The sequence below is a fragment of the Corvus hawaiiensis genome, chromosome 6 (genome assembly GCF_020740725.1).
Source record: "Corvus hawaiiensis isolate bCorHaw1 chromosome 6, bCorHaw1.pri.cur, whole genome shotgun sequence".
NCBI classification, from domain to species: domain Eukaryota; kingdom Metazoa; phylum Chordata; class Aves; order Passeriformes; family Corvidae; genus Corvus; species Corvus hawaiiensis.
The window spans coordinates 15,453,859-15,479,730 of NC_063218.1; the positions used below are offsets into that span (position 1 = coordinate 15,453,859).

The window sequence follows — 25,872 nt, forward strand, 5'->3', positions numbered from 1 at the left end:
CGTCAGTCGATTCCTCCTGGGAGGGCTGTGGCCAGGACAGCAGCTGCCTGTTCTAGCTGTTATCTTCTCAGGCAAAATGCCTGGCCTTGTGTCCCATATCTCTCCTCATTCCAGTGTTGCTATTTTTGTGACCCTACTGTCATGAAATCACTGCTTCCAGCTATAGAGAAGGAGCAAGTGGCACCAAGTACTATTTCACCTGGGAAATGGTGTCTTTTCCCATGCCCTGGCACAAGTGTTGAGGTCACCTGTTCCATTCCAGGTCCTGAAAAGCAGCTTGGTGCCTTCTTTTACTGCTAATATCAGTGTTTATGGCATAGATTGTGTACCTTTTGGCAAACAGAAATTAGTGAGGCCTGTGTGAGTTTCAGACTGTTGGTCTGTCCAGCCCCTACAAGGTAATGGAGTTCAGTGCTCCTCCTGTAACTCCCACTAAATGCACAGGTTGCACCAGTATACTGCTTTGTGAAGACTCCTGTGCTGACCTGCCCATATTTTTCTGTCTCTGATCTCACTCTGTTGTGGTATTTTAGACTTTCTTCCTGTCATAACTGAAGTTTCTTGTTGTTCCCATCATCACTGGCCTGCATGACCTCCATCACATGCTGTATTCCTGCCCTGGCAGTGCTAATAGTTCAACATGCACCCTGCAGTCTCTGACTTCACAACTGCAAGTTTTTCTCTGTAGAGCTAGTTCAAACCACAAAGGCTCCAGCGTTTTCTGCAACTTCTTGTTTTCTGTCTCTGAAACTATAGCCCACGTCCATTTTTTGCAAGTCGCCCTTAGAATTGGTAAAGTGCTTCTTCCTCTGCAGTGTTGGCTGTGCTGAATCTTAGTCATTTAGTGCATCACAATAACAAAGCTGTGGCTGCCTTATCCCAGCACAGCTCAGCTGGAGCCCAAGCAGATGCCAACACTGGAAGGCACAGCCCACCAACATGCACAGAGCTACTGCCCACCATGGGCAAGGGTCCTGCCTGCTTTGGCTGCTGGGTCCGAGCTCCCCAGCTCCCTACCTCGGCCGTGCTACCAGCAGCCTCAGAATGGGTGGAAGGAGGGTGGCAGGTCCTGTTCAGGTACTGCTGACACAGGGCACAGTGACTGTCAGGCAGTGTTGGGACTCCCGCTGTGTGGGGAGACTCACAGAAGCTGTCGCTGTCACTCTGCAGTAGGATTGGTGTGCCCAGGTCAGCTCTGCTCTGCAAACACTCAGAGAGCTCGGAGAAGTGGGTTGCTGCCCAGAGTGTGAGGAATGCATGCTTGGCAGAGGGTAGGTGGATTTTTTTCAGTCTTCCCTGGATGAAGAAAGGAGAGCCAAGACCAACACCCCAGTTCACATGGTCTAATCAGAGCTCTCCCTTCTTCATAAATGCACTGGCTAAATTCTGAAAACAGGATTGTGAGAGGAAATATAAAGTATCTTCAAAATACAAGAGTAAGATTTATTGATAGTTTCTGTTAAAGCCACATGCAAATCAAATCTAAAAATTTCTTCAAGGATGAAGAGGGGTAATTTTCTTCAAAGTTGATCTTATTTAGAAGATCTCATATGGAAGCACCATGCAACATGGAACAGCAAGGTGATGAAATTATCAGTCATGGACACTCCACAGTGTATAGAGGAATGTCAGAGCCAGTCTTCCACAACTTCCAATGTCTAAAATATAAGTATTTATGCCAGACATTAGTTACACCTACACTTTCCTTACACTCTGAGGAGAGAGATCAGTTCCTCCAGACAGTGATTCTTCTGATCTGCTGACAATGACAAAATCAGAGAAGACAAATTTTACCTTTACAGGCCCTACGGTGTCTCACGGTACAAATATTTGCTATACAGACTGCAGGGGTTCACTATTTTGGCCAAATAAAACAGTGATGTCACTGCAGAAAGCTTCTCAGTAATGAAGGAAACAATAACCAAGTTTTAATCTTGTTTTAAAGAGAAATTGACCCTGTAGTGGCAGCAATCAAGAATGGAGATGAAAAAGCAGTATGCAACATGATGAAATCAGGAAAAAACCTTTCTGTACCTAATAAGGATGGCTGGATACCCCTCCATGAAGCTGCATACTATGGCCAAGTGGGCTGCCTGAGCCTGCTGCAAAAAGGTCAGTAAAGCTAAAACTAACTAATTACAAAAGGGAAAAGAAGAAAATGAATAAACTAAAAGGCCAAATTAGCAGTATTTTAATCCTGGCCTGGGGCTGTGTATGAAGCTTCTTTCCAACCTCCCTGCCTGTATATTAATTCACCTTCTCTTGGAAAGTAGGTTTCCAGACTGAAGCCTCTAAAAGTTAGAATATTTGGGAGAAAGTGACACGGGTTAGATCCTGCCAAGCCCTGGCTTTCTCATGCTAAGGCCTTGAAGCTGAGCTCTCTACTGTTGTGGGCTGCTTAGCTGCTGTAGCTGACAGGAATAACACCACTTTCCCCTGGGGGGAGATCCAACCCAGCATCTCTTTGCTGGTGCTTGAAAGTGGTTAATTACTGTAGTTTGTTTTCAAACTGCTGCTGAAGAGCAGTTGCTCAACAACTTTCTGCATCACTAGTGGCCAAAGCTGAACATTTTAATCTAAACTGAAGACAGATTTAGATACTCAGTCTGAGTTAAAGTAACATTATAGTATATTCCTAACTTAGACTGCTTATGGAAAAGGAAAAGAAATAAACAACAAAAACTTACTTAAGCCCTCAAGGATTTAGAAGGGTGATGGTGCATTACATGCCACAATGACTCTGAGCTCACCATTCCTTCACAGCATACCCTGGCACCATCGACCAGCGCACCCTCAATGAGGAGACAGCTCTCTACCTGGCCACCAGCCGGGGCAACCTGGACTGCCTGCTCACCCTGCTGCAGGCTGGGGCTGAGCCCGACATCTCCAACAAGGCCAGAGAAACACCACTCTACAAAGGTCAGTAGCTGCTTTTCCAGGGATGCCGAGCTCTTCTGGCACCACCAAGGCAGAACTGCAGGATCACTTGTGATGAGGGGCTAAAAGTCAGTGATTAGCTCCTGTTTTCTACTTCCCTGTGGTAGTCCTCTATCTCCTATGTCTGACCTGCTATGCCATGGCCCTTCTTCTCATCTGCAACACAGAGAGGCACCCTGATGGGTTGCTGAGGGGTGAGATACTCAGTGGGGCCCTAAGCATGGGCTGTCTGCACAATGTCCCAAACTTACAGAAAGCTGGGCAGTGAAGGACTATGTATGCTTTGCTAAACAGTAGGACCTAAGTAGCTGTTAGATGTGCAAGTACAGTAACTGTAGACATGCCAGTGATTCATATACTGTGGGGGTCAGGCCAGGCTGTGTGCTATGGGAGAGTCATAAAACTATAAACAATTCAATGAGGTAGATAAAGTATTTAACACAGACATATTACTTTGCTACTCATTGGAGAGAACACTTTCTTCTTTTAGCAGACTAGCAATACATCCATGATATCACAAACATTCAGAGAAGATGATCTCTAACACATTCATGTCCAACCCCCTTTGCCGTGCCATAACAGTTTTTAGCACTCTAAAACATTAAAAAACATAATACTGGTTAAAACAGCAAGATTTGGATGCATAGCATTAGAGCTGCTTTTAAAATGCTTTTGCTTTAAAATTCTGGTTTTTAGTTGACATGGGAAAAGTTGTTCAGCTGTGCAGTAAACACACAGCAGTAGTAGTGCTCATAGTAATAATAATGACAGCAACAATGATATGAAAACACCCTTTAGCCAGACAAGATCTGTTAGTAAGAACGGGCTAGCCTTGGTGCAGTATCTTCTAGTCTACCCTCAACAACAACAAAAAAAAGAGTTAAAAAACCTGTCATAAAATAATCATCCTTCATATGTAAGCAAATTGAACTCTGCAGAGCTATGGATAGATAATTACAGAAAGGTCTAATTACATAGTTGTTTTCAGTACATATGAGTGTATGTCTCCCCTGTCCTCCTGGGGGAGAACACCATGGAGCTATCACAAGGGAAGAATTGAAACCAAAAGGTGACCTCTGTGAGAAAATGACACTATTATTTCAAAGAAAAAACTAATTGCTATGAAATGTGCTGGCCTCTCTTCTGTACATTATACAACAAATGCTAATTGGGGTTTTTCAATGTAGCTATTCATCCTATGTACCTTTAGGTTGGACTCCCACCACTAAGGTGGGAAGCCTCATGATTTGGGATTCAAAAAACTATGGGACGAATTGGTAGAATAAAAATCAACAAAACTATCAAGAAACTATCTTTAGCTCAGGATGGTCCTGAACTATAAATTTTTTCAGGCTGAGAAAGTGTTACTGACTTACACAACTGTTGGTTTGAGTTTTTTTATTTTCTTGTCTCTATGGAGCTTTATCTGCAGTCCATGGCAAGATAAAGAGTCAGTTTGCACAGAATTTGGAAAGAAAGTGTTCAGGTCACGTGATTTCTGTAACACATTTGTTCTTCATAAATTATTTCCTGCACCTCATGACCTCACTGTATCTCCATGGTTTTCTGTTGGTACACATGTGCTGGGCCGGACTCCCCCCAGTACCAGACTTGGCACAACCCCTGCACAGGACACTTAGCCAGGTCTCAGCTGAAGACTGGCTTCACTGCTACATCCTTTCTGAGTCTCAGACAGCATCACTTGGCAGCAGCCTTGGCCCTCATATACACCTAAAAGGATCTTTGGTCTTACTATGACCTACTTGTATTAAATTGCTTTGGGCTACATGAAACTGATACACAACACCCAGAATATTTTCAAGACCCTGTCCTAGTCTCTTCCCTTTTTTCAAAAACAGCTTGTGAGCGCAAGAATGCAGAGGCTGCAAGACTCCTGGTGCAGTACAATGCAGATACCAACCATCGTTGCAATCGAGGCTGGACTGCTCTCCATGAAGCTGTCTCCCGAAATGACCTGGAGATTATTGATATCCTTGTGAAAGGGGGTGCCAAGATTGAGTCAGCAAATGCCTACGGAATCACTTCTTTATTTGTGGCAGCTGAGAGTGGGCAATTGGAAGCTTTGAGATACCTTGCAAGATGTGGTGAGTATGGCTTACATGCCTCTATTCATTTAATTCTTAATAATTCAGTTTCCCAGTAATTCTCCCTGACAGTTTTTCTGTCTCTGGAGGCCAGGCCTAGCCTGCAGAGGCACTAGAAGTCTGTTGCTCCTGATGGTGGAACTGGGTAGGGTCTTTCACAGAGCACGAAGCACATGGTTCAGAGGCATGTGCTTCTTCGGCATTCATTCACAGTCACCTACTTTGGGAAGTAATGCAGTGCTGTCTGACTGCCTCTCCTAAGAGCTTTCTAAACCCATATTGCTGCACACACATGTGGCCTGAAATCCACTCAGTCATAAAAGACAGCTGTAGGTGCAATAGATGGCAGAAGTCGAACTTTAGCTAACCCCACCTGGTCATGAACATGCGCAGTGATGGGCAAGGTGAGCTGTTCTCTTCGTAATGTGTCCTCTGAAAACAGATAAAGTACTACTGTAGAGTTGATGGGTTTATATCAAATAGAAGCAGACTTACTCTCCCTATGAGTAAAACATAGAGTGAATTTGAATCTAATTTACACTAAACCTATCTTTTACTGCTCCACTCATGTAAAACAGCTTTACAATAAGCACAATATCACTACTATTCTGAGGCATATTATATTTTCACAATGGACTAATATCTTCACTGTAGGTAAGATTTGGGTCCTGCACTTGCAAAACTAGAGCTTACCAATGATGAAGATAAGAAAAACTTTTGAAAAAATTAATATTATTAAGAAAGATATGAGAGTTGGGAAACAAAAAATGTGTTCCGCTGCCCAGATAATCTTGTCAAGTGAGTTTTGTATGACCAGTTAGTCCATCATGCCGCCTGCGACTTAAGAAACTAAGCCAGAATGTGATTTGTGTTTCAAATTAGATAGATATTAAGATTTCCTTAAAGTCCAATTTTGAGAAAAATACACAAAGAAAAAACCAATAAAACTGTCCAATTGTTTCAAGCCCTGAAAAGCTCTTCTCAGAACCCCAGGAATGATATCATTCATTGTTTACAATGAGCAATTTTCATCATAAAAAGGGTTTCTTTCTCATTAGGAACATAGTCCTGTGTTATGTTTTGTCACTGTAATTCTCCTAATGTTTGCAGCTACAACATCTTCAAAAGGCCAAACACAACACAGATGTTTCAGCTGAGGGTGAGAGCTCAGGGAAATGTTCTCATTGGCAGGGAGATTTCATGATCAAACAGAAGACTGATTGGTTTCTTCACTGGAGTTTAGAAGCAAAACTCCAGTGAACTATCATTCCCATTTAGGATACACATAGATCAGCCTTCCTGAGAACACCATGTTATGGTATATGACAGTCAAAACCCAGGCTTAAGGGCCTTAAATATCCACAACAGAAAAAATCTAGATTCCAAATTGTTTATGGCAAAAAAGTATTGTCTCGGTTTTCACTTGCATGTTATTTATTAAGCCAAACACACATTAGAGCTCAAGAAAAAAATTCCTAAATAATCTAGTAGTTTATTGTTAATATTTATCTTTTTTTGTAGTAAAACTTACCATTTGAAGCCCAACTTCAGCCCTCATGAAGCAAAGAGATATGGCCTCAGGTGCTGAGTTTTGAAATGCAATATTCATTGATTAAGGCACACCCCAATAAAACCTGTTTAGAATTGTTGATCAGCACCAAGCAGATGTTATTTTATAGAGTATTATTTTACCCTGGATACATGCTAAAATTAAAAAAGAGTATAAATACTTTACTGTACTTACAGTGTGAATATACAGAGTATAAATGATAAATATAAATAAATATATAGCATAAATAGATATCCATAGAATTTTGGAGACCACCTATTGAGATACTCTAGTCCAAACTCCTTCTCAGGAATAGCATATATACACAGTGTAAGCACATAAATATTAATGGCATTACTGCTTTTGAAGGGAAGGCCATGCCCTATAAAGAACAGCCCATTTTAAAATTTTTTTACCTTTGAGCTGCAGCTGAATGGAGTGTGGATTCATGACTGGGACTTAATGGTTGCCACCCATGATAAACTGTCCCTCATAAAATTCCCATCATATTATAAGCCAATGTAAATGTATGATATAAAGGTGTATAACTGACATGACTGTACCACCTCTGATATGACTGTATTCACATTTCATAGCTCCATTGTCATGGAAATAAAAGTGTTCATTCAAAGTATGTTCCTCCCATCTAATTTTAACCTTTTGGTGCTAAAAGGTTTTCTTCCTTCCTAGGTGCTGATATAAATACACAAGCCAGTGATAATGCCTCTGCTCTTTATGAAGCCTGTAAAAATGGACACGTACCTATTGTGGAGTTTCTTTTGTCCCAAGGAGCAGATGCTAACAAAGCCAATAAGGACGGCCTGTTACCTCTTCACATAGCAGCCAAAAAGGGGATTTGCGAGTAAGTTTTAGTTAGCTTCCTGCTTTCATCTTTTAGACAAGAATCCAAAGTCCTTAAAAAAAGGAGAGTATAACGTCCCAGATCTAATTCTGAGCATTGTGAGCAAGGCAGATACCAGCTGAGAAGTGGGCTTTCTGCTTGCAGAGCTCAGGCTAGAAACTATACACCAAAGAGCATTTGGAGGTTGGGATGAGATGGGGTGAGCAGGAATGTGGGGCGAAAGATTCCTGTAATTTTACCAAGACATCACATATTACAGCTAAATAACATCATGTATCTTGGAAGTGGATTAAACTGAAGTTCTTAAAACACCCTTGAATTATAATAGAAAAAGTATTGGTGGGGAGTGTTAGTCCTTAATAGCTTTTGCAGCATAGTTAGCAATCATTTTCCTACATGGGCCCATTGTGGTTCTTCCGCACAAGCAGATGTTGGATTTGTCTCTAGTGTGTTCAGGTTTTAATAACAATAATTCAGTTGCTGACAGCAGGAAGTGGTTAAGTGAATCTCTAGGGCATTAGTGAGACTGTTTCTAGAATATGGTGTCCAGTTCTGTTATCCCTCCTTTCAGAAGTCTTTCAGGAAATTGAAAGGCTTCAGAAAAGTAGGACAAGAATTTCTCATGGTCTAGAAAATATATTTTATTAGTGCGTGATTAAATAACTCTTAATTGTAACAGACCCACTGCTTTCTTTCCGAAGTTAAATGTGTTTGGGATAGAGCTGAGCATATACTTTAAACAGGGAGAAAAGTAAAGAGTGGAAAAAATAAGCAGGAATCGGGTAGAATTCACAGTCCTCTGAAATAAAGGTTTTTCTAGGAAAGCAACAAACTATAGTTTGTGATAAAGAATATCAATTTAGAAGTTGCTGTCTGGGGATGGGATGTTGCACTGTCATGTAAGTAGTAACCTGGGACATTGCAGCATGCTTCTGAGCCTGAACTCTACAATACTTCTGATCCTAGAGCAAATTTTAGTTCCTGCTTTTAGCCCCTCACTGCTAGAAGAGTGAGTGACCCACAACTAATTTTTCACTGCAGTAACAGATCCCTTTGGTGACTATAGAGGACTCTTCTGACTATCACAGTTTCCATCAAAATACTTCTACAATAGCAAATGAGAGTGTCTGTCCAACTGCAGTGACTGTTTCTGGACAGTACAGCTATCTTTGCAGAGAACTGCTCAAGTGGATTCCTACATATTTCTGAGGAATAAGTTTTTAACATCACTACACCTTCCCATAATGTTTTTCATTCTAGCATTTACATGTGCTTGGGAATGCCAATTAAGCTTCTCAAATCACTTTGAATAGACCTGAGGATATATAATTTTCTGTAGTTGGAGTAGGCCTGATTCCTTGTGCAAGCTGTGTATTCTAGAGGGCAGCTCAGTGTCAACTTATGTAACAGCTTTATACACTTATATCACGTACATGAATACCTTGCACTGACTAACATAAGTATGACTCAAAATTTTCTCCAGGGTTTGAGTTATAAAGTCATTTTCTTGTGCAAGAAACAGAACTCACCTCCAGTCATTCACTTTCTAAAAAGTTCATCTGAAATTACAGTAAGTTGATCTGAATCCAATTTGTATATAGAGTACGGGCTAGCTCTCTGAATCTTTCCCTCCCCTCAGTAGTCCCACACTCCGCTCTGAAAAGAAATTTACATGGAAACTCCACAACCTGAGTTCACTCCTGGGTTATGAAAGCAAGGGCCTGATTCAGGGCTCATATCTATTATTCCCAACAGCCAGCAGCACAAATGAGAGCAGAATTTAGTTCAAACTCTGCATTCCTTCACTTGTAAAAGACTGAGCACAAATTTTGTGCACAACTGCTGCAAACTAAGTAGAAAAGAAAGACAAAAGAAAAATATATTCTCTTATAAATATTTATCTAAATGACAAAACTTTAGGCCATTTGGCTGATCATTCTTAATTCCTTTGGTATTCAGTAAAATAACAGCCTGCACGGTGACCTCTGTATTCCTGCAGATTTAGTACGTAACTCTGCAGGAATTCCACACTTCTACTATTTGCCAGAGCACGAAGGCTCCCTACCATCAAAAAGCCAAGAATGTGGTCCCAGGGCTCAACTGTCAACTCTTGTTGCTTGGTGTTCATTTGTTTTAAATGACACCTTGTCAATACTGACCTGAAATTCATAAGGGTCATCTCATAAGCTGTAGTACAATCACAAGCAGTCACTTAACTCTTTCTCCCTTAGAACTGAGATGTTGAGAAGGGAAGACTTTGTGAAGCATGGGCAGATTTATTAAGTAAATACAAGTCAGTAAACTCTTGGCATGCTCACACTAAGGATGCTCTGCCTCCTCCATATAACCTCTAACAAATAGAAAACACAGAAGCAGGTGTCAGGGATAAGGGGAATCTTGGCACTATTTAAAAACTGTACATGAAGCTCATCATGGGACGTGGTCTGACTTGTCTGGCCTTGGCTGCCTTCACTTGAGTAGCATTCTACCTCTAGAGAAACAGGAAAGGCTCCAAAGGCACCATATTACTGAACTGACCCACTTTGGAGGGTGAGAAAGAGACACAGGTTCAAGTTACACTTGATTAAACTGATAAAAACTTGATGCTTCCTGCTTGTCATACAAAAATAAATGTGGGGTACAGGGACTGTACTGAGTTCTAGGACACTGCAGCATTTGAATGCAGAGCCTCAGTGCAGCACCCCTGCAGTGAGGTTCAGGTTCCCCTTGCAGACAGAAATGATGCAGTGCCTCTTTAACTCAGATGTGAAAAGCTGGCTGAAGCACATATGCTGGAAGGAAAGAACAAAACAGACCCTTAAATCTTCAAAACATTTGATCATGAGATGACTAACGCTGGTACTTGGCGTAGCGTCCTCACAGTGCTCTGTGCCCTTTTTGTTATTAGGCACTTACAGAACATTTGCTGAGGGTGGGAAGTTGCCAGCTCACCAGCACCCAAACCTCCTGCTCCCTGGCAAGTGTCACAGTGCTGGAAAATTAGTGCAACTGCTTGGAGAAAAAAAAGTGCTTAATTTCCCAACATATTTACATAATTTAAAAAGCCTTTTTGTTTAAAAATGAGATGTAGAAGTAACTTGGAGACATCAATAGTCCATCATGTAAATAGGAACATAATCCTGTAAAGTGCTGTGCATCTTCAACCCTTATTTCAGCTCCTGGGAGTGTTGGAGGCTCAGTCTTTCACAGGATCACAAGATCATCACAGACAAACATTTTACTGGCTTAGTTCATTATGTAAATATATGTCTGAGGGCCCAGTGTTGGGACCAGTCATTGCAGTCAAGCTGAAGATATGCAGCATTTTAAAGGAGACACACTACATGGTAGGAAACTGAGCTTTGCATGTTTGTGTGTCACCAGAGCTGTTGACTGCTAGGTAGAGTAGTCTGCATGGGAGGGAAAGAAGAGGAGAGGGTGTGCTTGGCTTCCCGGCTCACACAAGTTCCTATTTAAGATATCCCTCTCTCCACAGACATTACACAGGGAGTGTAGGCAACTCTTGAGACAGCAGGCAAATTCAGGTTGGATGGTCTCTAGACTCTTTCTGAAAGTAGCTTAAGGTGATTTGTCTGTATCTATAGCATCGACCTAGGGCCTTGGCTAAATCACCCAACTTTATGAGCAGGAAATCAAGGTTTAACCTATGGGATTGGCCATGCAGCTCCAAAGAGACCTATGCAGACATAAAAATGATTATGGATTTGCGACTGCAGGGCTCCTGTGCATCATATATTTGAAACTCATATTACAAATTAGAGCAGCTTGATTTACGTTGTTGTGTTTAAGGCCACACCACACTTTCCAATAGCAATCCCTCATTTACTGGGGTTTAGGACTTGCCTGTATATTTTTCTCCCTCTGCTGAAACATGGAAACCAGCCTGGAAAATATTTTCACTTCTTTTTCTCCCTTTTACTAATTGTCTTTTTGGCTCCCCATGATCTGGGATGGACGCTGGTAGCTCCATGGATTTGCCACAGCCAAACGCCACACAGTGAAGGCCTTCAGGACAGGGATCAATGCAGGGTAATAACTGAATTGTAAAATCTAATAGGGAAGGCCTGGGAACCAAACCTGTAGTTTATCCTAGCTCAGTCCTGTAGCGATGGGGTTTCACCCCCATCTGGTGTCAAGCCTATTACTGTGGCTGTGACCCACAGGACCTGCCAGCCTTTGTGTTGGCACCCTTCTCTGCTGAGCAGTAAAGCAAAGCCTGTGAAGGTGGGGAGATACATTCTCTCTGCTGGCACCCCAGGCTGGAGGTGGTGAGCCTTTTCCTTCAGTCCTACCCACAGCATGATGATGAAGGTGCAGAAAATCTGGTAGTTCCTGGCTGGTTGTCTGCTATTTGGGCTGTGGAACCTAAGAGAAGTTACAACAGGGTGGGTGAGTGCCAGCATGTTGTCTCTTCCACTGTAACTGCCCCTGTAGCTGCCATTACATCATAGAAACTGAGTGATAATCTTAAAAAAATGTGTTCCTCCGTGAAAGGGGAAGGTCACACAACTCACATTTTTGGCTAGGTAGTTGCACAGGGAGTTGCTGACAGGTTTGAGGTTTGTGCTCTGTTTTCTCTGAGTTGTTCCTGTGCCCGAGTTAGCGGGCTCTGCCTCACAAGTACAATCATAAAGCTATGATTTGCTGTAGGGTTGTAGATCCCCTAGAGCTCACTGCTGCTCACTGAGTCTTCTCCTGGCAGGATTGTCTCCATGCTGATCCCTGTGACCAGCCGCACCCGTGTCAAGCGTAGTGGCATCAGCCCCCTGCACTTAGCAGCCGAATGTAACAATGACGACATCTTGGAAGAGCTGATAGATGCTGGCTACGAGGTCAACACTGCCCTCTCTGATGAACGGTCCTGCCTTTATGAGGACAGACGCACCACCCCGCTCTATTTTGCTGTTTGTAACAACAATATCTACGCCACAGAGCTGCTGCTGCAAGCTGGAGCCAACCCCAATGTTGACCTCATTAACCCATTACTCATCTCCATCCGCCATGGCTGCCTGAAGACCATGAAACTGCTTCTTGACCATGGAGCAAACATTGATGCCTATATATCAAGTCATCCCACCACATTTCCAGCTACCATCATGTTTTCAATGAAGTACCTTTCCGTGCTGAAGTATCTTCTGGATCTGGGCTGTGATGCAGGTTCCTGCTTTGAGTGTCAGTACGGAAATGGCCCACACCCAGCATTAAATTGCAGGCGGGAAAGACTTAATGATCCTCAGCTGACCAGGGAGCCAACTGTAGTACAGGTAAGCACTGCCTAATCTACCTACAGGACTTCTGAGGACATCTCCTACCAGTGGATTTTGACAACAAGTGTACTTTTTCTTCCACCTTTTTTGTGAGAGAAAATGCCACCATCCCTACTTTATTTACAGAAAAAAGGCTCAGTATGAGTCTGCAAACATTCCAAGTTTGCGTCCAATGATAGCAGGAACGTAGGCAACAGCCACTGTGGCCATAGCTTGAATGTACAGTGAATTGTAGCCATCCTGGTAGACTTACTGAGAGTTCTACAATGCTCTTTTCCTCTGGACCTGAGGTGCCAGGAGTGAGGCATATTTTCCTGACAAACATATGGATGATAGCATACGGGTGGTAGAAACCTTCTTTTTGTAACTTGCCCTCTAGGATTTGGTTTGTCTGATACAGAATGTTAGCCACTGGTTACATTAAAACAGTCTAGTGCTTCACTCTATGAGGGTAAACTAGTGAATGTAAACAACTGCAATTTCTGAGTCTACTGGATAAGCAGTCACGGAAAGAGAGCATAAATTATTACATTAGCTATAGGACTGAATTATATTTGAAGTTTTCACAAGAGATCAGGAGATTTAGGTCCATGATTCCATATTTTCAAAGCCACTTACAGTCTTTAGATACCTGCTTTTTATACATGTATCTTTGCAGTCCTTTCTAAAATGCAGCTGAGCTAAGCTTCCATTGGGCTGGAATTGGACTCTGACTCCCTTAAAGGACTTTGCAGAATCTCGAATTACACTTTTTTTCTGATTTCTGTATGTTCTCTCCTTCCAATGTATCTCAAAACCTAATGCTCCACTCAAAATCTGCTGCCTTTCAACAAGCTACACAAAAACGAAATCTCAGCACGGCAGTCTTTCTATCTTGCAAAGAATCAAGGAAGAAATAAATCAGCTTCTATCTAGTTAAATGTAGCTTTGAGGGATTCAGAAGAATCCCAAAGGTGTGGTTACCAATATATGTTCTTTGGTGGTGGAAAGAATAAAGGAAAACATTAAAAGATCCTAGGAAATCTTGACCTTTTTTTATCAGTCCTGTCTTCCAAAAGACTTTACTCTCCAGTAACATATCTGGGGGAAAAAACCAAAAAGAAAATCTTAGAGAGAATTTTAAGAGTCCATCACAATAATCTCTTATCCTAAAGAGGGCTTTACCCTCAAGAGTCTTTGTTACAACAAAATTCCTCCAGGATACCATATTTTTTGTCAAAGAAAAGTTTATAAAATATATCATCTCTAGTTCTTAATCTGTGATATGGTAGCACATCGAGTGAACAGAGAGATGGAATTCCAAGACAAGTAGAGAGGGTTTGTCTGTAGCCCTCTACAGTATCCTAGCCACTCAAAACCAGTTCCTTCTGGATCTCACCTGAAACTATTGCCTAAGAAAACATTAGGTCACTCGCAAAGGGTCACTGCCTCAATGGTCACATCACATGAGGTAGAGATAGCAAAAGCTGTGTCAAATTTTATCTGTGCCCAGAGAGAAAGCAGTGAGGACAGATGCACACAGAAAAAAAAGTAATCTCTTCCCTCTAATATTGTTTTTAATTTGCTTTTACTGCTAGGGTTTTGGCTAATAAAAGTGAGACTTGTGTGGTAGCTTCATGATATGTATTTATGATATGGTTTATATTCTGAAATACAGAGGATGTTATGAAACTACAGCCTTCTCCACACAAAGGATGTTCATTTTTATTTTCTTGTGTAAGATTACGTAAGGATAGTAAATCTGAATAAAGTCTTTATAAAGACTACGAACTACTGTAACTGGATTTGGAAAATGCACAAATATAAATCATCACTGATGCTACTAAATTAAGGTGTCCTGGAGAAAGTGAACACAGAAAAATGGTTGCTGACTCCTTCAACATTTCCAGAACTGCTGTTGATCCCGGGAAGGTGGGGACAGCAGTACCATGCTGCCACGAGAGGGCATTCGGGTTTCTGCCGAGAATGCAGGCCCAGAGCCACCTTGTCCCTGAGTCAATCCCACTGCCTGTTGTTGCAGTTTTGCATTATTTTCATTTTGCTGTGCTTATTTCCCTGCAATGTGTTTTGAAACGTGTTTATTCCAGAAGTTGTTTTTGTAAGCTGAGCTTGTGAACAAGGAAGAGAGAAAAAGGCAGGCAAGGGCTCTGGTGGAGACAAAAAGAGAGCAAGTAAGATCCAGTGTTTTATTGCCCTACATGTGTCTTCATTTCAACTCTAATAAAGCAGTTACTGCAAGGAGGTGGTAGTGCAGATGCCCAGTCTGTGCATCCCACGGGTAACTGCAGGGCAGTGACACATGCACTGGAGAGTGACAGCCAGATAGACAAAACTGAACTTCCTATAAGCAGCCCAGGTAGGAAACTGTAGGTTGTCCACTGTGATCCTTCTGATATTACTGTCTCTAGTTGTGCTGGGAAACATTACATGGTGATGTTCAGTGAAAAATAAGAGTCAGAAGAGTCGTAAACACCTCTGTGAATGCTCTCACCTTGAACAAAATAACCTTATTTTCTACAGCTCTATTCTTTACTAAGTGAACTAATATAATTTTTCTTCTGAATAAGAGTATCCACACAAGAGTTGAATGATTTTGAGTAAGGACTCCTGCATGTATAATCAAATTTGATCTAGTTACAGGAGCTTAAACTGAGAGAGCTTTAAGCTGGTGCATTTCCTTTCATGCTTGGTGTGGACTTGGAGGGTGCTTGCAGACAGTGTGAGTGACTAAGTTGATGGATGGTGCTCCAGCCACCATCATTCAATAGGGTTCAGCCATGGGCCTGAGTTCTTATCCACAGAGCATGATTTAATTCCTGTTAAACTTCCTGACTACTTACATGCAGATTACATCCACAGATATCTTCCTCATATACAGAACTCTAAGAGAGACAGATGAAACTGACTGGTATTATATATATATTTAGATTAAAGTGAGCAGATTTTTTTTAAATGAGACTGCACAAAGTCAGGTCCTTAAGTCTGTTCTTCAGTATCTCCAAGCAACCCTTCATGCAATGGATCTGGGTACTCTGCAGCTTGCACTGGGGACAATAGAAAAGTTGCACAATCCAGGACTGAGTAAGGAATGTGCCCCTCTATAAGGCCCAGGATAGTTCTCACATGAGTGAGTAAAATGGCCTGGGATTCATCTGTGCAGAGATTTCTCCAGGCTTGTTTCTAGTAAGGTGTTTGGTCCCCCAAAGCTGCAGATACTAGCAGGTTCACAAGAAGCAGGAGGTGCTGTGCCCTTCTGAACCTCCCTCTTTCCATAAGATTCCTTTTTGCCCCACAGAGTCCCTCCGAGGAAGGGAAAGGACTCAGCATGCTAGGTCACAGGGCCCTAGACTGCATGGACCTTTCAGCAGCCCCTGACTGGCTTGGGGCAAAGTTCCTCTGCCACTGCATTTCTGTGGAAGTAGGATCTTTGGACTTGTAGACAATTCAACATTATTCCATGTTCCAGAGCTAGGCCTTCACCAGGGATTTGACATCCTGTAATTGCAAAGAGGGGGTTCTACCTCAGCTGGAAAAGAACAGGCTTTAGTTGAAGTTTTCTGAAGGGAAACTGGTGATTGTCCTCACAGCTGGTAGAAGGGAGGTACCATCATAGCTGTCAGGGCTATTGCAATTGTTGCTGTTTCCACAACAGCATTTATGTCCCACTGATGGTTGTCAATCTGTTTTTCCTTGAAGTTTTGTGAAATGGTGTCTACTCCAGAGATAAGTCGCTGGGCTGGGCCGATCATCGACGTTCTTCTGGATTATGTGGGTAACGTGCAGCTCTGTTCCCGGCTCAAGGAGCACATTGACAGCTATGAGGACTGGGCTGTCATTAAAGAAAAAGCAGGTATGGTCTCCCAGAAGAGAATCTGGCACAAATAGTTCCACTGTTGGATTCAAAACCTCAGTCACCATCTCCTCTTAGTATTCATCCCATAAACTTGAAAGGATTTCCCTGCTGTGACTGACCAGGTATGAGGGTCAGAAATTTCTGGGGTGTCACTGGCTCTGTGGTGTGAAATGCACACCAGCCATAGATCTGACCCACTGGGAATGAGCACTGCAGTGCAGAAAGGCCCATTTGGATGTACCAGGGGTGCAGTCAGATCAGGACAGGTGGGAAGCCCAGCCATCTCCACAGCAGCCTAGCAGGCACCAGTGGCCTTTAAAGCCTTTATTAATATTGCACTCTCCTAATATCCTTTCCCTCAGGAAAAAGTCTTTCATAGATATTATCAGAATCAGTGTTCTGCCACCAAGCTATATTTGGTACCTATTGCAGTTATTTCCAGTGGGAAGGCTGAATACTTTGAAGTGGCTTGTTTAAATCCTCCCAGAAAGCCCATTGCTATGGCTGATATGGGGTACAGCACCCCATCTTCCAGCCCCACTTCCTTCCCCATGTCATGCCTCAGAATAGATGAATCTGCCACCAATCCCAGACACATTATCCCTTCATTACAGGAAAAAAACCCCTTTCTTCATTCTTCCTTTTCCCATTTTCCTGACACTGTCCTGCTTAAGCTGAGCTCAAGTCCCTCAGGTTAAAACCTCTTCTGCTCATGTTTCTGACCCTCCTGTCTTTCAGAACCTCCACGACCTCTTTCCCATCTTTGCCGCATCAAGGTACGGAGCCTGGTTGGAAGAAACCGCATTAAACTCCTTGACACCCTGCCTCTGCCAGACAGACTGATCCGGTACTTACAGCACAATTACTCACAGTGACCCCAAGCACACTGGCTATGCAGCAGCTTCCCAGCGTGGCACCGGGCGTCACCACCGTGGCACAGGTGCACACCAGGGAGGAATTGCTGCTGGCTTGGTCAAGCACCCTCCCGTGACTAATCTAAGAGAAATGTGCCTTTGAAGCATGAGTGAGAAGAAAATGGAGCAGACAGCTAACATAGGAGACTGTTGTTAGGTTTTTCAGGAGAAAAGACACACGATTCACCTCAGACCTTAGTCTGCAAAGAGGAAGAAATGAAAGCCAACACTGACAAATGAGTAGTGCTGAAGCAAGTATCAGTGAGGAACATCCTGAAGCTTAGCATCTTTGCTGTGGTCACAATTCAGAACTTGTCAAGAATTAACATACTTGGGAAAACAGTCACATTACCTTCACTGACTGAGATTTTTACTGTAGTTTCTGTTCTATTGTTAGGATTTCTTCTAAGTGTGTTGGTTGCTAATTCCCTGATATTTTGACATCACCTTGCTAACACTTTTACTTCTTTTTTTGTACCTTTCTTATTGAGTACTTGATTTCTGAATATGCAAATCTCAGAACTCTTTAATAGATTAAGTCCAGAAATGCTGAATCCTTTAAAAGCCAAGAAAAGGTTTATTTAAGGAGGATGGAAGAATTATTTGCACATAGTGAATGCAGTTCATTCTGTATTATATTTGCAATAGGAAGCAAGTGAAATTCTGCTTGAGAGAATTTCCTAGACTGGGGATTTGAAAGCAACCCTGAGCTCTTTTTTTTTTCTGTGTAAATTAGAAGTAGCTGCACTATAAACAGTAGGTTTATGCTTTCATGAAGCTGGTGTCAGAACAGAACAAAGCCCTAGAGGAGCAGGAACGGAGAGTGATGTGGAGAGGCAACACTGCTGAACCAACTTATTCTCTTCCTCCCCCAGAAGATCTTATCGCTACAAGACCCAGCCTCTCCGACCTCCTTGGACCTCTGTGGCTATAACAATACCATGATTGAAAGTAAGAGAAATTATTTCAAAATTATGGAAGTCAAACTTCAAAATTTATGAAAATGAATACCCAGACTTAGGTTTCCAAATCCTTGCTCATGTGCCTAACAATGCCAAGTTGCTTGCACCAGGTGTCGTTCCACTTAAACCAGGGGGATCATATTCAGTATCAGATATTACTGAGGCAGAATATAAATCTCAGAATTTAGCCCTGAATATTCTGACTCTGGAAGTTTGAAGTATCTGTTAGCTTCCTTTGACAGTGATGAAAGTTATTATCTCTGTTTCCTTGAAAATTAGGTCACCTATTTACAGCTCAGATCCACAACTGATTTATGGCAGCTTAACAAGTCACCATCTATCTGCTGAACCACTATAATTGTCCGTGAAATTCTTTTATTGAAGTTTTTAACAAGTCACATTCCCTCACAGCTGGGGAGGCCAAGGAACCCATGAACAGTTATTGGCAGTGACTACAGCTCACTTGACAGGTGTGACTTGCTGAACTGCTTTGATGAGTGCTTTGTTCCTCACTAGGCACCTAAGAAAGTATGGAAGAAACTAAACTTGGAACTACATCTTTGCAGATCTTATGCTAGAAGTATCTCCTTGCCTTAGGTGACAGAGGAGCTGTGCACCATGGTCTGCTTGGAGTCCCCACCAAAGACCTTACAAATCTGGTTTTGTTTGTTGGTCTGCATACCATCCATGGAATATGATAGAAATGTAAGTAGGGAAAATACATTGCACTGAGTTTTATTTGTGTGGAGTTTCATACCTTAACACAGGACTAAAGTGTGTTGCACAAATACAAGTAATACAATCTGTCTGGGCACACAGACTGTGATGACTTTGTGTGAAATGTGTTCATCACTTGTGGGACAGGATGGGAGCAGAAAAAGGATTGGTTACAGGATTGCTTACTCTGTCCACTGCTGTCCCCTTTATAAATGCAAAAATTGAAAAACCACAGTTTCAGTTCACACTGAACACTGATCTTCTTGTAAAGCTTTGGAAAGTCAGGTGAGATTCCTCCACTGTTGAAGTCATCCAGTAACTTCCTTTACTGCCAGTTTAAGATCTACTCCCTTGTCTCCTGCAGTGTGAACAGGGAATTGGTTCAGGTTAGAAGAACACTGGATGGAGAGAAAAGGATGGGGAGCAAGAAATCGCTATATTGTATTGGTAAGCAGCACCTGGAGAGATTGAAAATCACCATGGAGTTCATGCATCTCTCACTTTCTGGGGCTGAACAACGAAGCTCTGGGTCTTACATTGATGTAAGTCAGAAGTCCTTGAAATCAAATAAGTGTAACAAAGCAGAGTTGTAGAGGGTGATGGACAGAGCTTGGTGGAGACCACTTCAGTGTTTGGTGTGCAGTGGCAGCCCTGGCAGGTAGAAGGATTCATGATCACCAAGTACGCATATAATTCCAGAAGTGGGATTTCATAAGCTATCCCAAACTTGGAATTTCCCCTGAGACAACATTCTTGTGTCCACAAAAGTCTGGCAAGTAGCAATTTCTTCTTATGTCCTTGGAGAAGCTGAAACTGGGTTTGAATGGGACAAATATGGAAAGCCCATTTCTCCTTTCAACCAAGAGAGCTTCATTTCTATTGGGAGACCCATGTCCTGATTGCTGTCAACCATCTGTCCTGAGCAGGAGTCACTGAGCCAGAGAGCACTGATCTGATGGGAACATAACACAGCTGTGGGAAGGATAAGTGCATGTTGTGCACAGGAACTGAGCTGAGAAGAGTGTACCTGTTAAAGGGGGAATCTGGTAATTACAATGTTATTAAGTCCTTTCTGCTTGATCTTTAAAGCCAACCTTCACACAGTTTACTTTTATTTGCACTGAAATGGAGCCCACTACCTGTCCACTCCTGTCACTGACATACTATTTTGTGCACAATACTGAATCTGCACCAATTCAATGTGCCTTTAATGCATCTATCTAGAAGTTACTGTGAAAAGAAAAATACTCCAAAACCCAGGCAAGGCAGGCTTTGTAAGCAGATCAGTAATTCTAGCGCAAGGTGAAATGGCTTCTTTTGCTGAGTGTGAAAGATAGACTCCTTCAGAGACGATGACTTTATGTGAAATGTTCTAGGAATATTTCATGACCAGGTTACTGTACTTTTTTTACTGCAACATGTGCAATTCACTTGATGTTCTTGTGCACTTTTTTGATTTTTTTATTTGATTTTGTATGAAAGTTTTTTCATTTACCTCTCCCTTCTCGTTATTTATAAAAGCTATTGTGTTTTTAAAAGTTTAAATCTGCATTGTTCTAGTAAATAGCAGCTCTCAAATGTTATGTTTCCATCTTTCAAACAAAGTATGAATAAACAAGTAGATTCTGAAGGACTATCAGCTGTCCTGAATAGCAACATCAAACATTGACCAGCCAAACACAAAAATATCCAGGAAAATTCTGAATCAAACCAAGCTTGAACAATTAATAATTCTGATGTTAATCTCAGGGATGAGAGAACAGTGAGTATTGCTAGAGAGGAGACAGAGTTGCTATTATTTGCAAACCTTTTGGAAAGTCTCACACATCCCCATTCAGGGATTTTGAATATACTTAACAATTGTCTTCTGTTCGTTTGTGTTTTACTTCACTGCTGCTCCAGTTCAAAGCCCCAGCAAGGGCCACCGCCTGCCTAAGACTGGGGAGGGGGAGCTTCCATGTCACAAAGGATTTTGAAAAAGTAACATTACTTTACATCTGAGTGTAGGAGCATAAATATTTGAGTCAGGTCATTTAGAATGGTCTGTTTCAATCGTTCATCATAACTTTAAAACACACTATTCTACTACATGGAAAATGTGCAGCAATATACATTCAAATAAGAAAGACTTTAAAAGAAGGAAAAAAAGAAAACTAGGAATTTAATATTCAAAAGATAGAAACTTGGTTTTAATTCTCTTCTTTCTCTGGACTTCTTCAGAAATAAAATTTATACAGAGGCTATCCACTTTGCCAAGTATTTTAATTTTTATAGAAATACTTACTCTGGTGTGATCCACAGCACTTTGAAAATTCCCTTCTGAAATCAAGGAGGAACACTTGAGCACAGCAACCACTGCAATACCACTAATTCATTCCAAGACGTGGTCCAGCCACCCAGATGGAAATCCAGACCAATACCAAGGAGGCCACTCTGCGTTGATAGTACTGAGACAGAGTTCAGCATCTGGCTGCATCTGGATTACAGCAGTGACACAGAGCTACTGATGTGAGAAAAGTCCCCCATTTCCATGTAAAAAAACTTCCTTGCCTACAGGTCTGTAAATTAAAAGCCCTTGTTCTCCTACCTTTAACTTCAATGGCTCTGGTTTCTGTTATTCTTCTTTTGGAGAGGGACAGAGTTTCCTCATGGATTTTTTCCAAAAAAAGGGAAAAGCGTCTAAGTATGTTCCTATCTTCATTTCTGGATCAAGAGCTAACCTGACATCTTTAACCCCTAGATTAGCTCTTTAGCACCTCACACCTTGCACGTAGTTGCAGGTATGTGCTACCAAAGATATTTCCTGCTCTCTGTCCTATAGGTATAGTCTGTACTGGCTTGATACATACATTAAGTGCGTATAGCAGGGTGAAAGCAATGAAAGCCATCTGCACTTCTGACTTGCACTCCTAACACCTTACAGACATTATTTCCATAAAAGTGAACACTGGTGGGATGTGTGAGGTTTGGAGAAAGAGCAAACCACTTGTAGCCTGGGAGTAGAATCACAGAATATTCTAAGTTGGAAGGCACCCACAAGGATCATCAAGTCCAAGTCTTAAGTGAATCCTGTACAGGGATCAAATCCACAACCTTGGCATTATCAGCACCAGACTCTAACCAAATGATCTAATCCCAGTGGCAGTTCATATCCTAATAAAAGGTGCAACCTGGTTATATAATACCAAGGCCATTAGAAGATACAAAATGATACTCTACAATTGCTTCAGATTATAACCTTTTTAATGACTGCAATGCACTCAAATGAAGTGTTTTCTGTTTTTGCCTTGAAGAAGTATCAGGAGTCATAGAGAGCTATGCTAGTCAGAGACCAAATCAATCAAGGCCACTTTTTATTGAATGCTGGGAGAAGTCCCCATTAGCTTCAGCAACAGCAGGTTCAGGCCCTGGGAGATCACAGGTGTCCATTCTCTGGCCCTTTTTCCTCCCAAAATATACTTCTCTTGACTTCAGTGATTTACTCCAGTATAACCAAATGGATACATACACCTGCAATATTAAACCTCTCACATTCCATGTTCTGTGTCTTAATACCACTTTCTCCATGGGTTTAAGAGAAACCTAACTTAAAAACACTTCCTATTAAATTCTCCAATGACAATTTGTTAAAAAAAATAGGAAAATACTAGGCAAAACATTCACAGACAGGTCTTGTGATAACATCTTAAAATCAGCCAAAATAAAAGATGTCTCTCAGCCAGAAATCAAGGCAGTCTATTCTTTACTTTTTTCTTCCATCGCACCTAATGGTTTTGTATTAAACTAATACAATTCCTCATTTATTCTGTTGATGCAGAGCAATTCCTGATGTGAAAATTCATCCCACTTCCATTTGCACCAGCTTAGCACTAGCTAATATCCTAGCCCCAGAAGAATTACTTCTGATTTATATCAGTCTGAATAGGCAGAGATTTCAGCCCTCATATCTCCCCACCAGTTGCAAATCAAACCTGTGCCTACCCAGTGGGGAAACACTAAACAGACTGCATTTGCAGAATCACCAAAATAAAATTACCTCCTTTCTTTCCTTATTTTTTTCTTTTAATTCTCTCAGTATTTACATACAACAAGAGCTTAAATCAATCACAAGTGGTTTCTATCTCAAATACCATCCTTCCAGTCTCTTGCATGCAAAACGAAATGACCTGAATATCTTGACTTCTCTGGAATTACTTTTAAGTACAAAACCCCTTTGAATGCATTTAATTCATTCCATTTCACTGCTGCTGCCTCAAGGCAGCCCCAGAAAGATGTTCCCACGTGGAGAAGGTCTCCTAGGTGTTACAAGTGCGGCTATGAACGGCCCGCAGCCCCGCTCGCCGCGGCTCAGACAATGCCCCTCGATGAGAGACCTGGTGTGCCTCATGCTCCATGCCACCGGCTTCGCAAGGTTTATTCCCGATTTACCCCCGTGTGCTGAGAGGAGAGTGCAGCCCAAGTACCTTCCCAGCAGTTACTAATTCCCTCCAGCCCGCCCACAAGGCAGACGGGTGTGAGCGCCGGCCTCCTTCTCCTGCCGCTCCGCGCTGCCAGCAACTCATGCCCGGAGGCTGACCGGGCCTTTCAAATCCCCCTCAGGAGCTGTCGTGTTCGGCATGACTCCGACACCCGCCCCGCTAAAGATAGCCGAAAACATTGAAGATGGGTGGGGGGATGGCGGGCTTGGTGGGGATGGGTTTCAGAACCATGGGCCTGTAGAGTTTCTGCCCCGGGCCATCGGCCTCCTTGCAGAAATGCGGCACCTCCGCCGGCAGCGCGGCCGCACTCTTCCTCCACAGCCCCAGCCCCGGGAAGGGCGACGGGGGCAGCGCGCCCGGGGGCTGGTACACGCCTGGGCCGGGGCAGGGAAAGGGGCAGCAGGTCCAAGCACCCACCCGGCCTGAGAGGGCCCCGGCAGGGTCCTTCTCCCCGGCATGTGGCGCAGGGTCAGGGGGGCTCTCCTGGCCAGCAGCATCTGGGCTCCTTTTGCTTTTCTTCCCCTCATAGGGAGGAGGGTCTCTGGGGGCTTGGAACCCCTCAGGGCTGGCAGGAAAAGCCCTGCCCGTCAGGCTCTGGGCCGGCCGTGGCTCTTCCCAGAAGGAGGCGGGGAGCTGGCGCTTCCTCATGGGCACCTGGTCAGGTCGGGCAGCCTCGGGTTTTTGTTCCTGCAAAACCCGTTCCCCGGTGAGGTTCTCCTCTGCCTCGGCTGTCTGCATCACCTTTTCGGCGGCAGCCCCACCGTGGGGGCCGGAGTCTGGTGCCTCGGGCTGGGGGCCGCGGGCCCGGTCCTCTGCCCCCCTGCGCCAGCCGCACTCAGGAGGTTTGCTGGGGTGACATCGTGGGATTCGTGAGTACTTCTGAGAAAACCGCTTGAGCTGCTTCTGCAAGTATTTTCTGTGGTCAACTGACCGGCGACAAGGAGCTGATTTATCCAGAGCCGCTTTGATGTCGCTCGAAGCCAGGTTAACGAAGTTCAGTAGAGTTTTTACCTCGCTGTCTGATGCCATCTCACTGAATGCACTGTGCAGAGTTTCCCATTAAAAGTTTATAATCCTTCTTCGGACAAACTTTGGCAAACCTGCGAAACATGACGGGCAGATTTTTGAGCAAGAAGCTTTGGTTCAAATAGCACTAACCAAATGGAGGGAGAGTAGGGAGACATGTCAAAACTTCTCAGGCGCGCAAACAAGTCGTTCGTCAGCTCGCTTCCATGCAGGGAAACTCCCGTCGGAGCGGACGCGTGCCCGCAGCCCACCGCCCCGCACTGCTGCCCCAGCACACACCGGCACGGGGACCGGCTCACAAGTGCCAGCAGCTCAGCGCCTAATCTTGTTAGAGAGCACTTAGGTGGACAGCAGTCGGGGTGGCCGCCCTGTAAGCAAGCACGGACACTCACCCGGCGCGCGGCAGCTTTTCTCACCGGTGCTGGCGGCTGCGTCGCTGCAGAGGAGAGCCCCTTCCCCGCTAATCTCGTTAGGCAGGTTACACACCGCCAACCTCGGTGGAGGCAGCCAGGGCCCGCCAGTGTTTGGATGCAGTTTAGCAAGCACTTGAGCAAGCTGAATGAATATCGACTCCAGCGAGTTCGGGGCTCTCCCAGGCCAATCAGAAGCCACTTTGCCAAATACAAAGCATCCCAATCAGGCATCAGCCTCCCCTCCTTGCATTCTTTGCCATCACAAATTGTCTCCATGGGGACAGCCGCAGAAAGACAGCTAATAAATACAATCATTTCCCCATGATTTCTACCATTCTCCCTATCCCCTTCACCTCGATGGAAACCTTTCATTTAAAAATTACACAATCTGAAGCAAAAATGCTGAAGATGAGTTAGGAAAGTTTAGACACCCTTTTCTCTGCATTCTCCAAAGCTGTCTGGGGACTGATACTAAACATGCTTCATTGGCACAGGACAATATAATACGGGGGACTGGACTAGCCTACTTCTAACCGTTCCCCACCAGAGCATTTTTTTTTTTTTTTTAAGGGGAGGATGATGTCAGAAAAAGGTAGGAAAGGAACAAATCTCTAAAGAGATGTGCAGATATCCATGGAAAGGGAGCTTGAGCGCTCAAGAATCTTGTCTTTATGTTTGCCCCCTCAATTGAGTTACACAAAAGCTGAATTACCCATTCAAACTACCCGAACAAAAGGATGGAGTTGGATAGTACTCTTGCATCTGTAG

At 43.2% G+C, this 25,872-nt stretch overlaps 2 protein-coding genes across 9 annotated transcripts in view; one reads left to right on the forward strand and one right to left on the reverse strand.

Annotated features, from left to right (window-relative positions):
* Positions 1-19,627, forward strand: part of ASB2 (ankyrin repeat and SOCS box containing 2) — a 41,540-nt gene extending 21,913 nt beyond the window's left edge. For 5 of the 8 annotated variants that reach the window (XM_048306529.1, XM_048306527.1, XM_048306532.1 and 2 more), the window contains 8 exons: positions 1,946-2,112; positions 2,764-2,919; positions 4,797-5,042; positions 7,282-7,453; positions 12,177-12,738; positions 16,438-16,591; positions 17,333-17,370; positions 18,384-19,299. In XM_048306529.1, coding sequence (XP_048162486.1) covers positions 1,946-2,112; positions 2,764-2,919; positions 4,797-5,042; positions 7,282-7,453; positions 12,177-12,738; positions 16,438-16,591; positions 17,333-17,370; positions 18,384-18,509 — 1,621 coding nt within the window. In that variant the 3' untranslated portion in view covers positions 18,510-19,299. Of the gene's footprint in view, positions 1-1,945; positions 2,113-2,763; positions 2,920-4,796; positions 5,043-7,281; positions 7,454-12,176; positions 12,739-16,437; positions 16,592-17,332; positions 18,094-18,383; positions 19,300-19,551 lie in introns of those variants that run through there. The other 3 variants (XM_048306531.1, XM_048306533.1, XM_048306530.1) reach the window with 3 other exon arrangements.
* Positions 19,628-21,407: 1,780 nt separating this feature from the next.
* Positions 21,408-25,444, reverse strand: FAM181A (family with sequence similarity 181 member A). Its single transcript, XM_048306535.1, has 2 exons — positions 25,084-25,444; positions 21,408-24,765 (listed from the first exon to the last, which is right to left on the reverse strand). Exon 2 carries the CDS (start codon positions 24,692-24,694, stop codon positions 23,825-23,827), a length of 870 nt encoding a protein of 289 aa, XP_048162492.1. The 5' UTR covers positions 24,695-24,765; positions 25,084-25,444; the 3' UTR covers positions 21,408-23,824.
* Between the last annotated feature and the right edge of the window lie 428 nt (positions 25,445-25,872).